Source organism: Cucumis melo, chromosome 3 (genome assembly GCF_025177605.1).
Source record: "Cucumis melo cultivar AY chromosome 3, USDA_Cmelo_AY_1.0, whole genome shotgun sequence".
In the NCBI taxonomy this organism is placed as follows: Eukaryota; Viridiplantae; Streptophyta; class Magnoliopsida; order Cucurbitales; family Cucurbitaceae; genus Cucumis; species Cucumis melo.
In genome coordinates, this window is record NC_066859.1 from 24,420,266 (window position 1) to 24,434,360 (window position 14,095).

Consider the following 14,095-nt stretch of genomic DNA (forward strand, 5'->3'; position numbering starts at 1 on the left):
GATATTTTTGTATAATTGATAATGTGTGGAAGTATAAATGAAAGTAGTGGTAGGATAGTGATAAGAATCGGATATTATTTCGGGAATTTCAATATTATTGTACATATGTATTGTACTATGAATTTCAATAAAGGAGCCAAAAAATGTGACATCCAACCGTTAACAAACACGTGGCATTAACTTTGTTTAGTTTTTATTCAGCGGAGCCACCCGGAAATCAAAATTTCTCGCTCCTTTCCGTATTCCACTCTTTGACGAAAACAATCATTCAATTTTTAAATCAATCAAATAGAATCAACATCTACTTCTACATCTAAATTTTCAATCCTTTAATTCTGATATAAGTTCAAAATTTATTTTAAATTACAAAAATATCCGTAAAATATCATAAATTTATATGTAGTATATCAAGATAAATCACTATCTATATATATCTATTGTAATATAGATACTTTAGTGAAAAATTAAGTTTGTTTTTATGAGAAAACATCAATTTCTTTTAAATGTTTACATCGTATAAAATAATTAAAATTATTTATATAATCAATTTTAATATTCATAAACTACTACTACAATTTGTGATATGCTTTGGATTTTCACATTTGTTAGAGGTTAGATAAAAATTATTTTAATTTTTCGATTAAATTTGGTCAACTTTAATCCATATATTTTTAGATGTTAAATTTGATCTTATTTCAATTTTAACGGTTACCAAAATGAATGGAATAACAAATAATCATTTTTTTAATCCAATAGACTACTTCCCAAAATTGACGATGAAAATGCTAGATAATAAATCAAATTTAAAACTTTAATAAAATATTAAGATTAAATTTTAAATATGATTTATATAGATTACAATAACTAAAAAATGGTTGAGATTTAAACCTCAAATTGAAGAGAGAGAAGAAAAAATCCAACCTATGTTTATTTGCAACTGAATTTACTTTAGTTTGTTTAAGTAATATAAATATTCATCGCTTATGGATATTATTATTTAATTTTGCAAGAAAAAGGTAAAAGGATTTGTTCGTCTTAATTCAACATGTTAGCAATTCAAACCTTTAATAAATATATATATATATATATATATATATATATATATATATATAATTATACAATAATATGCCAATTTATGTAAATTGAAATAGCTGACGTTGGTATGTGGAAGAAAATTAACGATGTAACCTAGAGTTTGTTTTTAAAAATATAGCAGGAAAATTTATTTTAATATCTATATTTCTAAAATTTTGTTATATTTTATAAATATATACAAATATTTAGATGTATGTATAAATATTTAAATGTATGGTATGGTATGGTATGGTATGGTGTGATTTAAAATAGTAAAAATGGGAATGGAATGTGGTAGAGTAATATCCCACATTTCATTTGGATTTGTATTTGATTTGCATTGGAGTTTCAATTCGGAGGTCTCCCTCTCCCTCTCCTTCTCCTTCTCGTCTCTCTCGCATTCCCATCTGGCAAATCCCCTCTTTTCAATTTTTTTTTCTCTTTCCCATAAACACATAAAATACAAATTCCATTTCTCCCATTTTACGAATTTTCCCGAGAAAACCTCCATAACTCAAAATCTCCAACCAGCTAACAACACAACAACAGATGATCCCAGCTTCCCCACTTCAATCCATCTCCATCTGCTTTCTTCTTCTTCTTCTTCTTCTTCTTCCTCCTCGATTCTCCTGACCTCAATCAAATTCATTCTTTTTCATGTTTTTTCCAGTAATCCGATTCTCATAACCACGGGTTCTCTCTCTCTCCCCCTTTCTCTCCCGCTGCGTGGAGAGATCCTTTCCTTCTCGATCCCCACTCCCTTCTCAATCTTCGATCTCTAATTACGGATCTCAACTCTTCCTTTTTACACCATGCCCTCTCACGCGGATCTGGACCGTCAGATCGAGCATCTGATGGAGTGTAAGCCTCTTTCCGAGGCCGAGGTTAAGACGCTTTGTGATCAGGCTAGGACCATTTTGGTTGAGGAATGGAACGTTCAGCCGGTCAAGTGCCCCGTCACCGTTTGTGGGGATATTCACGGCCAGTTTTATGATCTCGTTGAACTTTTTCGGATAGGAGGGAATGCTCCCGATACTAATTATCTCTTCATGGGTGATTATGTTGGTCAGTCTTTTCACTCTCAATCTCCTTTTTACCTCATTTCAACTTCATACTATCTTTCTCTACTTTCCCCTTCAAAACACTTCTTCTTATCAATTTTTGCTATTATTATTATTATTATTTCCTCTCCCTATCTTATCTATCCATTATATGGATTTTAGATTTATGGTTTTTAGTTTAGCACTGTTTTTTCTAATCTTCTTACTAATCTAATATGCATATCACATGTGGAGCGGAGGCTAGGTTAATCACCGTACAAGGTTGATTTTGGGGTTTACTTCGTTTTTATGATTCATAGATAGGTCAAATTTCAATTCTGATTAGCGTTGTGGCCGTTTTTTAGTTTCCTTGTCATTATATTTGTTCACCTTGTTTGTCTTATATTCTTGGCTGTTAATTTGATGGATATAGTTCTTAGTGGAGGTTTAGTTTGACAAGGCTGCATTTGATCGCGCTTTATCAGATATCTGTCTTTTGAAGGTGTAAAACCTCCTTAGAGGCCTAACAGAGGCATTTGTCTAAGCACCAGTCATATGTCCATATACCCAGACTAAAACAAAAATATTTTATCGAGGAGTATCTGTAAATGTTTTGTGCAGACTTTTAAGTGATTACTGTATAACTTATTGTGTATAAAATTGTTACACATAGGGATGAAAGAAAAATGATGGGTATTCCAATGTCGACAAAATAATGAAGGAAATGGAGCTTAAACAAAGACAGATCATAGAGAAGGAAGTCAATACCTGCATAACTTCTTTGAAATTCACTTTTTTTGTCCTCACTTGATGGAAATGTTATTCTCCTGCCAAAAACTATAGTTTGAACACTCCTTTAGCCTTCTTGGTTGACCATGCTAACATCTTGGATCGGTTTGCGATGAAGTTTCCTTCGGTTGCTAGGTCTTTTTGTTGTATTACTAGTTGGTAGGTGGAGGAAACCTTGGAATAGATTCTTTTACGCTTGTTCATCACAGAGATGCTAGTGCGGTGATCGATGAGTTCCTCCTCAACGTGTCTTTTGGGAGAAGGGTCGTTTTTTATGGATGGTGTGGGTGTGTGTGATCTTTGGGGTCTTGTGGGGTGAGTAGAAAAATAGAATAGTAGTGTGTTTAGGGGTGTGGAAAAGGGTCCTTGGAGATTTGGTCCCAATGGGCTTTGGTTTCACAATCTCTTTTATAACTATTCTATAGGAACTATTTTGTATGGTTGGAGTCCGTTCTTGTAAAGAGAGCTCCCTTTTTGTAGGCTTGTTCTTTCGTATGCCTATGTATTCTTTCATTTTTTTTTCTCAATAGAAGTTGTTTCCATCTCTCTCTCTCCCCCCCCCCCCCCACAAAAAAAAAAAAAAAAAAAACACTCCTTTAGCCAGTTTAATTGGTTTTTGTAATCTCAACTAGCTTGGCTTGGGGTTTGGTTACCCACCCACCCCATTTTATATCATCAACCTATGAAATTGTTTCTTATGTTCTTTTAGGGAAAAAAAAAGGATTCTATTGTAGTATTCTTTCATTTTTTTCTCATTGAAAGTTTGGTTACAGTTGGAAAGTTTGCCATAAGATTTGAATTTTCTTTGCTTAACTAAAGATTTATATAATTAATTGGTGCAGTTGTCAAAAGGATAACACTCACCCAGATGTCTTTGAGATCTTTGGCTTTTAAGCCTTTGGACACCAACTGAAATCTTATAAGTTCGGTTGTAATAAATATTGTAGAACGTTGTTGGATTAGGAGAAATTTATTATTCCGAATGTTGTTTCAGAAGAAATTTTATGATGGAGATACCTATTAAGATTTGACCCACATTAGAACCCATTGTTTCAAATTTTGAGTGGTTTCTGGTTGAGTAGAATCCTTAAAGATACAATTGGTAGTTTTAAACTTATTTTCATTGAGTGGTGTCTTGTGAGAAGCACTTCAAAACCATGGAGTTAACCCCCAGCTTTGGGTAGCATGTTGGTGTTCTTCGCTTACCATCAATTGACCATCTGTGAACTTGTCATTTTGTATTTAGCTAACAAAAATTAGAATCTCCTAATTATTTGTTCATGTTTTCCTACACAAAAACAACATTGGGAGACTGCATTGAACGTGTATAAGTAGTAGTGTTGAACTTTGTCCTTGACACAAGGAAGCCTCCTTTATTGTCTTGTGATTGGTGGGCTCCTTGCCTACCTCCCCTATTGTGTACAGTATTTCTTGTATAAATAAAAGGTTTTCCTAGTAAAAGGAAAAGATGGAAGAGCATGAAAAAGGTGCATAGGATCTGGCTTGTAAATATCTATATAGTTTGCCTTAGGTCAAGAACCCCACATTAGTTGAACAAGATTTAGGACTAGTCAGACTTTATTTTCTTAGTATTGTTAATTAGGTCCTTTGGACTATCTTTTCAACAATGTCCGACAAGGGGAACTTTCTCCCTCACTCAATTTTCATCTCCCAGTTCACCCAACACCACCGTCTCCATCCCTTTGGAGATGAAGATCTTTGTAAATCCCAAATTTCAAGATTTTGAGACATTGGTTTTCTTTTTTCATTACCTTTTGCTAGTGGATGCGTACAAGTAAATCTGGGGATGATGTGTCTATATAATGTTAGTGCAAATATGGAGTCCAGCTCTTCGTTTGATCATGCGGCTTGAAAAAAGTAAAGTGTACCTCGTAGGATAAGCATGCAGTTGGGATATAATATCGGTTAGATATGTATTTTTTGCATTTTGGTCCCTATACTTTGAGACTTGTTCAATTTTAGTTGTGTACTTTCAAATATCCAATTCTAGTCTTTGTACCTTCAATTAATCCTAGATTTAGTCTCTAATGCTAGTTTATTATCGATTTTTCTACTTTGTTTATTATCTATGAATCTTTCCATTATAAAGTTTGGAAAACTTTTATATTTATTTTCTCGCATGAAAATTATCATTATTATCTAGCCAAGTTCGATAGAGACTAACATTAGACATTTGAAAGTACAAGGACTAAATTAAACCAATCCTAAGTATATGGGTCAAAATAGCATTTTAATTTCCTTGTTAGTCAAGAATATTAAATCTGTAGATTATGATTTTTTTCTTCACACCTTTATGTACAATTGTCCCTTGGTAGGATATTAGTTTTATAAATTTTTTAATTTTTTTTAGTTGGAAGATGATAGACCACCACCTCCTATAATACATCAATACAACCGTAGAGGAAAGAAATAGACAGCAAGTTAGTTAGCCTACACAATCAAATAAATAGTTAGGCTGTTATAGAAGTTTGTTACAGAAATAGTTTGAAAGTTAGTTAGCAGAAAAGTATAAATAACACATGAATACAAGAGATTAGGGAGGAGAAGTTTTATGAGAGAAAGTTCCTATGTTCATTCTTGGAAGACAGAATAACAAGGAAGAGAGTTCGATATTGTAATTCTTTCATTAATATCAATAAAGCAAGCTTACTGGTTACTTCATAAGAGAGGGTCCTATCAGAAGCTTTCCATAAAAAAAAAAAGGAAAGATGATTGTGCAAGTGAAAATAATCAACAGATAAGTTCCTTGGTTTCTAGTAGAGTTTGTTTCCCTTTGAAGAAATCTATTGTTCACTATCTTCTATTGAATGATTTGCTAGGTAGTTGATATGTTGAATTCTCTCTCGTGTGCAATGCACTTGTATTGTTTGCTCATTATCATTAATCAATGTATCATTGGTGCAGACCGTGGATACTATTCTGTGGAGACTGTTACACTTCTAGTGGCTCTAAAAGTTCGTTATAGAGATAGAATTACAATCTTGAGGGGAAATCATGAGAGCAGGCAGATAACTCAAGTGTAAGATGATTTATATTCATCTACTTTCTTACATTATTTAAACTGAAGTTTTTAGTACTTGTCAACATAGTATTTAGTTTTTTGTACTTGTCAAGAGACTGTATTTACCTCATGCTTCCACCAGTGGACCTTTTTTTTTCTTTTTTCTTTTTTCCTTTTTCTTTTTTCCCTGGAACTGTGTCATTCTCTTATTTCTGCTTGTATTTTTCTGTTTGTAATGCTTTAATATAAGTTTATAACTGTCTGCCATTTTAAATGGTCATGGCTGGCTCCCCCCGTTTTAATTGTATTATATGGAACTTCGAAATTCAAATCCTTCAATAGTTTGATTCAGTATGGACAATAAAAATGGTGGTTCTGGTCTCCCAATCTGCTTAGGCTGTATCAGTTTGGACGTGAGGATACCTTCAAACTTTTCAGGGATTTTGTGCTTGCTCCAACTGACATCCAACTGTTGGAACACCCTGCTTTGTCTGTTCCCCAAACAATTGAGCTCTTACAAGAATTGTTGTTTTGGGAAAACAAGCTTTCCTATTAAGAAAGGAAAGAACACAAAAGGGTCGTCCAACAATAAAATGAATAAAAAAACCTTAATAACAAATAAAAAGGGGGCTTCAATCTACAAGAACAAAGTCAGAAGTACAACTTTTTTTAATTGGAGCGACAATGGGTTGAATCTCACTTGATCGTGGCAGCAAGGTCACTCGCTAACAATACCTTGTCGCGTGTTTAAGTCATCTGCAAAGGAGTCTGAAGTACAATCACAAGTTTCTTTTAGATATTATGGCCTCTTTCAAGAATGACAGCTGGGTGCCTGTTCGTCTATTACTGAATCTCTGTAGGATTTCACCAGTTTTCTGCTGAATTTATTTTGTGAATTGTTAATTTTCACATCACAGACTTGCGGTAATTTTCATATACGATCTATTCCTAAGGTTAAGTGTTAGTGTCGGTTATCGTGTGTTTCTGTTAACACATGCAAAGACACGGAGTTTGATGGACCAAGAACCAGAATATTTAAACTTGTTGGCATTCAAATTGGGATACTAGTGTTCAAAATTAGGAATTACTCAAATTTGATACTAAAGGTTCAAATCCCACAACATCCACAATCCTAGGATTTTAAAATCCTATGAGTTTCCATACATCCAAATGTTGTAGGATCGGTGGTTTTGGTTGTCTAGCTTATGAAAATTCACATATTTAATAAGGTGGCAAATTGTTATACTTTCATTTTATATATACTACTAATTATCTAGTGTTGCAAGCACAAGCAATTTCTGGTTACTCCAGTTATCTTTTTGTCTGTTTTTATTATCTCATTTTGTTTTGTTTCAGTTATGGATTCTATGACGAGTGTTTGAGAAAATATGGAAATGCAAATGTCTGGAAGCACTTTACCGACCTCTTTGATTATTTACCTCTTACAGCTCTAATTGAGAGCCAGGTTTGTGTTCCTACATAAAGTCTTTATTTGGATTATTTGAGGGGTTCTAATAGTTTATCACTTATCCGAGCGCAGGTTTTTTGTTTGCATGGAGGACTTTCACCATCTTTGGATACCTTGGATAACATCAGAGCTTTGGACCGAATTCAAGAGGTATTAATGCGTGATTTTTCATAAGCACGTGACTATAATATTTAAAACTTAAAACACATGTTACTTTTAACCCTCTGCTCAATCTCTACAAAGCCATTATCCTCTAGTGTACTTTTAAAAAACTGATCTAGTAACAGAATGTTTTACTTATATGTTAAACGATGGCTGATAGAATAAATGTATATATATATATAGATACAACACATATATAGTTATTAGTGAATTCGTTTTGCTTTTGCAAAATATTTGAGTCAAGTGCAAAAATTACTTTTTTACTGTTAAAAAATAAAAGGAATGCTTGTGAAGGTTCATCTAATTCTTTGATCCCCTCTATGACCATGTATTCATCTCATCATCTGGATTTTGGCGTCAGAAGAACCCTACTGTCTGTTATTTTCCGTGGTAGTATCATACTCTTTTCTGGTGGGAAACATAACAAATATATTCAACAAAGGAGAAGAACTTCCGGTCTAAAAACCTTATCGATATATGGAAGCCTAATTCCGGGTTGACGAAGCAAGTTCTCCAATCTAAGCTAATCAGAAAATGCTCTGGTACAAAAAGAATTGTGTAAGGATCTCCAAGTAAAGGCTGTAAAATGTACATCTTCAGAAAAAGAGAAGAAATATTACTTGAGAAGAACTTATTTGGAGGGTTGTTCTTTTCTTTCCAAATCAACCAAAAGAGACTTTTACTAACGTTGTTCCAACAAAACCTTATCTTTTGTAATTTCTAAACCACCTACCAGATAGCTGATAGCAATTTGAAAAGGCAATCTTCAATACCTTTTGGAGGACACCAAGCCAAATCAAAAGAGATTAGTGAGGAACATCCAACCCTTCTAAGCGAATTGACAGTGAAGAAAAAGGCTTTTGGTTTATTTTTTGTATTATATCCATCTTGTTTAGACTGCAATGTGCTATGGACCAAATGAACAATCTCTCCTTTTGGGCTGTTCTTTCATATCAACTTACTCGTTGGAAGAAAAAACCCTGAATTCTCTGGAAGCCAGCAAACTTGATCATCCTCTTTGATCGACCTTTCCCCCTTCTTAATTATGATGAGATTGTCCCATCAAGGAGACGTCGTCTAAGTGTCCCAAGCTTCACCCACAGCAGACCAACAATTGAGGATAGAAAGCCTTTTGGAGTTGGGTATTGCATTTGTGGAGGGAACTCCTCACAAAACGGTTTTCTTGTGGCCCAATTATCTTCTAAGATCTGAATTGTTTCCCCATTTCCTATCTTGTAACTGATATGAATTTCAAAGAAACTTCTATTGTTACTGATGTGTTTCCAGGGGCTGTACTTGGACTGCTTAATTAAATTTGGAAGCCAGCTGCTATCAATGTGCCCAGATTGGCTTTTCGAAAAGGCTGTATTATTTTGAGCAAATTTCCATTATAATTTTAAGAGCAAAGCAGAATTTCTTCTCGAATTTACTACCCTCAGACCTTTATAAATCTGTGAGGCCGTATCCATCTTCAAGCTAACCAACTGGTTGCCTCCATTCCTATTTGCTCCTTCTGGACTTCCCAAAGGACATCTAGTATCAATGGAAGAGCTAATTTCGTAAAGGGATACTATGGACAGGAAATTCGTGGGAGTATTTTATGTAACAACTATTCTATGGAAGTGTCATCACACCTCTGTTAATTTGCATGAGCCAACTATACAAATCTCTGGGCTTCTCTTAAGGCCTTTTGGTAATTTTCCAATGGATCTTTTGCTTGATTGCGGCCCCTTTTTGTTCTAGTTTGACTCTCTAGCTCTTTTGGCGCTTTCTTTTTGTAGACACCCATTGTGTTCTTTCATTTATTTCTCAATGGCTTTCTCATTAAAAAAAAATGGTTCTCATTGAGATGTTATAGTGTTTGGTCTGGAATGAAGTCCAGTTTACTTATTTTTGGAATATGAAAGAATGTTGCTTGATTTTGACTTCTTTTTTATTGGTTAATTTGTTGTGGTGGAGTGAGCTTATATAATTATAATTTCTTCATTAGTTTAAGATGATGCCCTCTTTCCCTATTTTTTGTATTTGTTTTTTCAAAAGTTGGATACCATACCGCAGTATTGGGGAAATCATGAGATGTTTCTGTATTCCTAACCCGTGTATTGTTTTCATCTTGAATTTATTATTAGGTTCCACATGAGGGACCGATGTGTGATCTCTTATGGTCTGACCCTGATGACCGCTGTGGTTGGGGAATATCTCCGCGTGGTGCTGGATATACTTTTGGGCAGGATATTGCCACTCAATTTAACCACACGAATGGGCTAACGCTGATATCAAGAGCCCACCAGCTTGTAATGGAGGGATACAATTGGTGTCAGGTGCGTGAATCCGGGTTTATTTTTTCTGCTTTTGTATTTGTATTTTCTGTTTCTTCAAAGGAGGTTGGTCCATTTTTTTTATTTTTTTTATTTGTGTGTATTTTTTGTTTGTAGGACAAGAATGTGGTGACTGTTTTTAGTGCTCCAAATTATTGTTATCGATGTGGGAATATGGCTGCAATCCTTGAGATTGGGGAGAATATGGATCAAAATTTTCTTCAGTTTGACCCTGCACCTAGGCAAATCGAACCTGATACCACACGCAAGACCCCCGATTATTTTTTGTAAACTCTCTTTGTCCGTCGGCTGCTTGTAATTCTCCTTCTATCTGCCGTGTTACTGTGAATTTGACTCTAAAGGATCACTCTTTGTTTAAGCTTTCTTCACCATTCTTTTGTTTCCGAGTTTGTGCTGATGCTGCTCTGTTGTTAAATGGTGCTCAAGATTTTGATTGATGAAGAAAAATGACAGAAAGGCATCAGAGGCCTATTATCTTGTATATTTCTTTTTTTTTTTTAAGAACGAACACGAACACGAGCAAGCGGCAATAACCATTCTTGTGCTCTGTAATTTTACCTTTTCAAAGTAGAGAGCTGATTTTTCGAACGCTTGTAGTATTATTTATGTTTGAGATAATCCCAATGGCTAATGAATGAAAACTGCAGCAACTGAACTGTTTATTTATTATCTATCAAAGTTGTGTATATGTTTCTTCTTCTCTCCCCTTTCTTCCTTTTCAAAATTTATGGTATGGTTGGAAATTGGAATCTTCAATGTTGATTATTGGATTCAAACTTGTCGATGTACCTTTGCACAACTCTTCTGGCGTCCCTTAAAGTACTTTTAGAAATTTCAAAAGCAATTTTGCACAATGAGGAATGTGTCTTTCTGATCGTGCTTCATTCAAGATACTTGTACACTTTTGCTTTTATGGTTGTTATATATCTTTAGATTAACCCCCGGAATCAACAACAACCAGCGTTAGCATTAACTCATTTTTGTTTAAATGATAGCGTTTTAAGCTTATCGGCATAAGCATTATGTTAAATCACATAGATTTCTACTCTTACGGTTTACTACTGATAAATCAATATTTGCCTATCAGCGATTGATATGATAGATAGACTCCTATCATTGATAGATTTTGATAGATATTACTATATTTGTAATTTTTTAAAATGTTGTTATATACTTAATTATTTTGAATCTACCGATTATATTTGCAATTATCTCTTTTAAGTTTTTTAACAGAAAGAAAACATTAATTATTATGTATTTTCATTACATATAGTAAGTACAGTTTGATCTTCTATGTTTAAAACAAGCAGTGATAAAGAATTACTCATATATTATAATCTCTTTGTATATATTATTTTTCGATTTGTTCTAATATTACAAATATTCAAATATATTTACACAGGACGGTAAACTGCCTTGTAGTTTTTGTTTATGATAAGACTATTGATACGATCTAGTTTGCAATAGTTATAAATAATGATGGATGGACAATGTTTTGTTCAAGAGAGTTTTACTTAACATTTTAAAAAAATGTTGACATGATTTGGAAATTTCATACAAATTCATGAATGAACTAAACAATTTATTTCTACGCTACAATTGTCCACTACACTATGAAATATCAATCAGCATTTCTTTTCTTTGGAGATGACTCATTGTTTTTCTTTGTAATAGTTATTGTTATAGATTGACCTCTATAAAAATATATAAAATAAATGCAAAAATGTAAAATAAGAATGATGAAAACTAGAAGTATAGTTTTTTTGGATAATATGGACAATAGTTAGACCTAAGTGGTGATTTTTTAAAGTTCAAAATAGAGTAGTGGGCTACTTGCACATGTGATAAAACTAAGTTAAAAATAGTAAAACTTAAAAGCTAATCGCAAATATAGTCAAATGAATTCTTCAATCAATGAGAGGATCTGTTTGGTGATAATATATAAGCATATCAATGGATATATTATGTCATAGATCCTATAAGTTGTAGGCATTTAGTTCAGTCTTGAGTATCTAATTACATTCAAATGACAAACATCCAAACTAACTCTTCTACAATATCCATGTATTCGGGAAAAAGTGTTATCGAACAAATATTTATCGGTAAGTTAACGTTGGTTGATAAAAGTTTCTTAGTATTAGACTTCTATCATCGACTGAAGTAGTTAATTGTCAGTTATATGAAGCTTACTACTTATAAACTTCATACTTTCAAAATCCCACAAACAAATTAAAAAAAAAAAAAAACTATGAGACCATGTGATAATGTTATGGGTAAATTTAGCTAAGTTCAAGACCACCCATGAAATTAGGAGCTTAGACCTACGAAGGAACCTAGGAGTGAGCTCAAATGGGCATAAGAAAGTGCTTAAAAGTAGGTTCAAGGTGCCTAGAAGAAAGCTCAAGAGAAGCACTTGTAGAGAGTGTTTAAATAGCCTAGTGAAAAACATGAGATAAGCTCAACAGGAATAAACTCATAGAAGCCTAACAGAGAGCTCAAAACCTTAGGAAGAGAACTCAATAAGAGTTTATAGGTACCAGAGGTAGTGGGACCCGTAAAGTATGTTCAAGAAGCTTAGAGAAACCGAGCTCAAAAGGAACACCCATGAGGGAGAACTTAAGGAGCTCAATAGGAACCAGAAGTAGGGCCACATCAAGCAACTTGATTTGTAATATGTAAATATCATTACATTCTTAATACAAAAAGTTGTAAGTAAACGCATAGTTAAATTTTAAACTGGTTAGACTAGTCGAATTGGCCGGTTCGCCAACTTGAACTAAAAAAAACGCTCTTCAAATTTGTATTTGGACCGAGAGCAATCAGGGCTCCAAAATAAATAAATAAATAAAATATTTATATTAAAGTTGTGTTATATTTTCAAAATTTTCTAAAAATGGTTTATCATAATATAGTAAAAATTCAATATATTGCAATATATTATTAGAATAGAAGAGAAAATTATACTTTATTATATTTGATACACTGAAAATTAAAAGGAATGCACTTTATTAAAATTTGAATGAAAATCAAATAGGTTGTTGACTATATGTGTTTGTAAAATTGAAACTAACACTTCAAATCTTGGTGGTGCATTAATAAGAGTGATAGATAATTAAATGCAATAAGTTTCATAATTGAAGATTTTGCTCATAGAGATTTGTGTAGCAACAATTAGAAACTAATGAATTAACAATCAATCTAATCTAATAAGACTATTCTATTCAGCCTATGCTTCAAGTAATTGTTTAAAAAGTCCAAAAATGTAACTCTCAAATGTCTTTTTCAAGCATCGCTCTTAAAAGCCCCATAACCATTTCTTCCGAAATTTCCTCAGCTTATAATTGCCATGAAAATTAAATTCTTAAATCATAAACATTAAACTTTATTTGTATAAATGTTGAAAGTTTGAGAGTGTGTTATAACTAACATATGTTCTGATGATCGTTTTTATAATTTGTCCTCATATCAATATGCACATAACACAAGTGTGATCGATAGATGAATTTTTTGATGATGCCACCATATTAAGTAACCATTTCGATGCAGTTGGAGAATATTAATGCACTAAACTTATTACTAAATTTTTTTAAAAGAAAATTTCATATGATATAATTATAAAACTATATTCAAATAAAGAAATTTTCAAAAATAGAATAGAAAAAGAAAAAAAAAGCATTGAAATACATCACATAGTAGATGGTAGATATGTATTACGTTTGATCAATGATGGTATCAATTATAGATATTTATCAGTTTTCGTTATAGAAATTTATCAGCTTCCATCATTGATAAACTTTTATCAATTTCCATCACACTATCAACAATCTCAATCGACATGTATTAATTTTAGTGATAGAAAATGTTGACCCGCTTTTCTATATTTTTTAAAAACTCTATTTTAGTTGTAATTATTTAAGTTCAAATTCATTTTTCAATAACTTATGTTATCCTCCAACAACTCTTGAAACATAAAATTTTAAGACATTGAGATGTAATTTTTCAAAGAAACCCACACATTCTAGCCTAAATATTTCATAGTTAGGTTGGATTGAGTTTATTGTTTGATATAAATTATTTGGATTGAAAAGGTTGGACATAGATTAAGTTCTAAATCTATCTCAATCCAACCTAACAAAACCCATAGACACTCCTAACTGATATCATGCAAGTCTTAATTTTAATCCAACAGTCTAATAAATTT

The 14,095-nt window shown here is 32.8% G+C and overlaps 1 protein-coding gene across 1 annotated transcript; it reads left to right on the forward strand.

The window, feature by feature from the left end:
• Positions 1-1,397: 1,397 nt before the first annotated feature.
• LOC103502598 (serine/threonine-protein phosphatase PP2A catalytic subunit) lies at positions 1,398-10,572 on the forward strand. Its single transcript, XM_008466573.3, has 6 exons — positions 1,398-2,139; positions 5,829-5,943; positions 7,282-7,390; positions 7,466-7,543; positions 9,685-9,876; positions 9,991-10,572. Exons 1-6 carry the CDS (start codon positions 1,887-1,889, stop codon positions 10,162-10,164), a joined length of 921 nt encoding a protein of 306 aa, XP_008464795.1. The 5' UTR covers positions 1,398-1,886; the 3' UTR covers positions 10,165-10,572.
• Positions 10,573-14,095: the final 3,523 nt, after the last annotated feature.

What these genes read in the sequence shown, in the direction of transcription:
- LOC103502598 (XM_008466573.3), top strand. Translation starts at nt 1,887, where the DNA reads ATGCCCTCTCACGCGGATCTGGACCGTCAGATCGAGCATCTGATGGAG. An exon ending in CTTTGGACCGAATTCAAGAG is followed by an intron (nt 7,544 to 9,684) that starts GTATTAATGCGT and finishes ATTTATTATTAG; the next exon opens with GTTCCACATGAGGGACCGAT. An exon ending in AGGGATACAATTGGTGTCAG is followed by an intron (nt 9,877 to 9,990) that starts GTGCGTGAATCC and finishes TTTTGTTTGTAG; the next exon opens with GACAAGAATGTGGTGACTGT.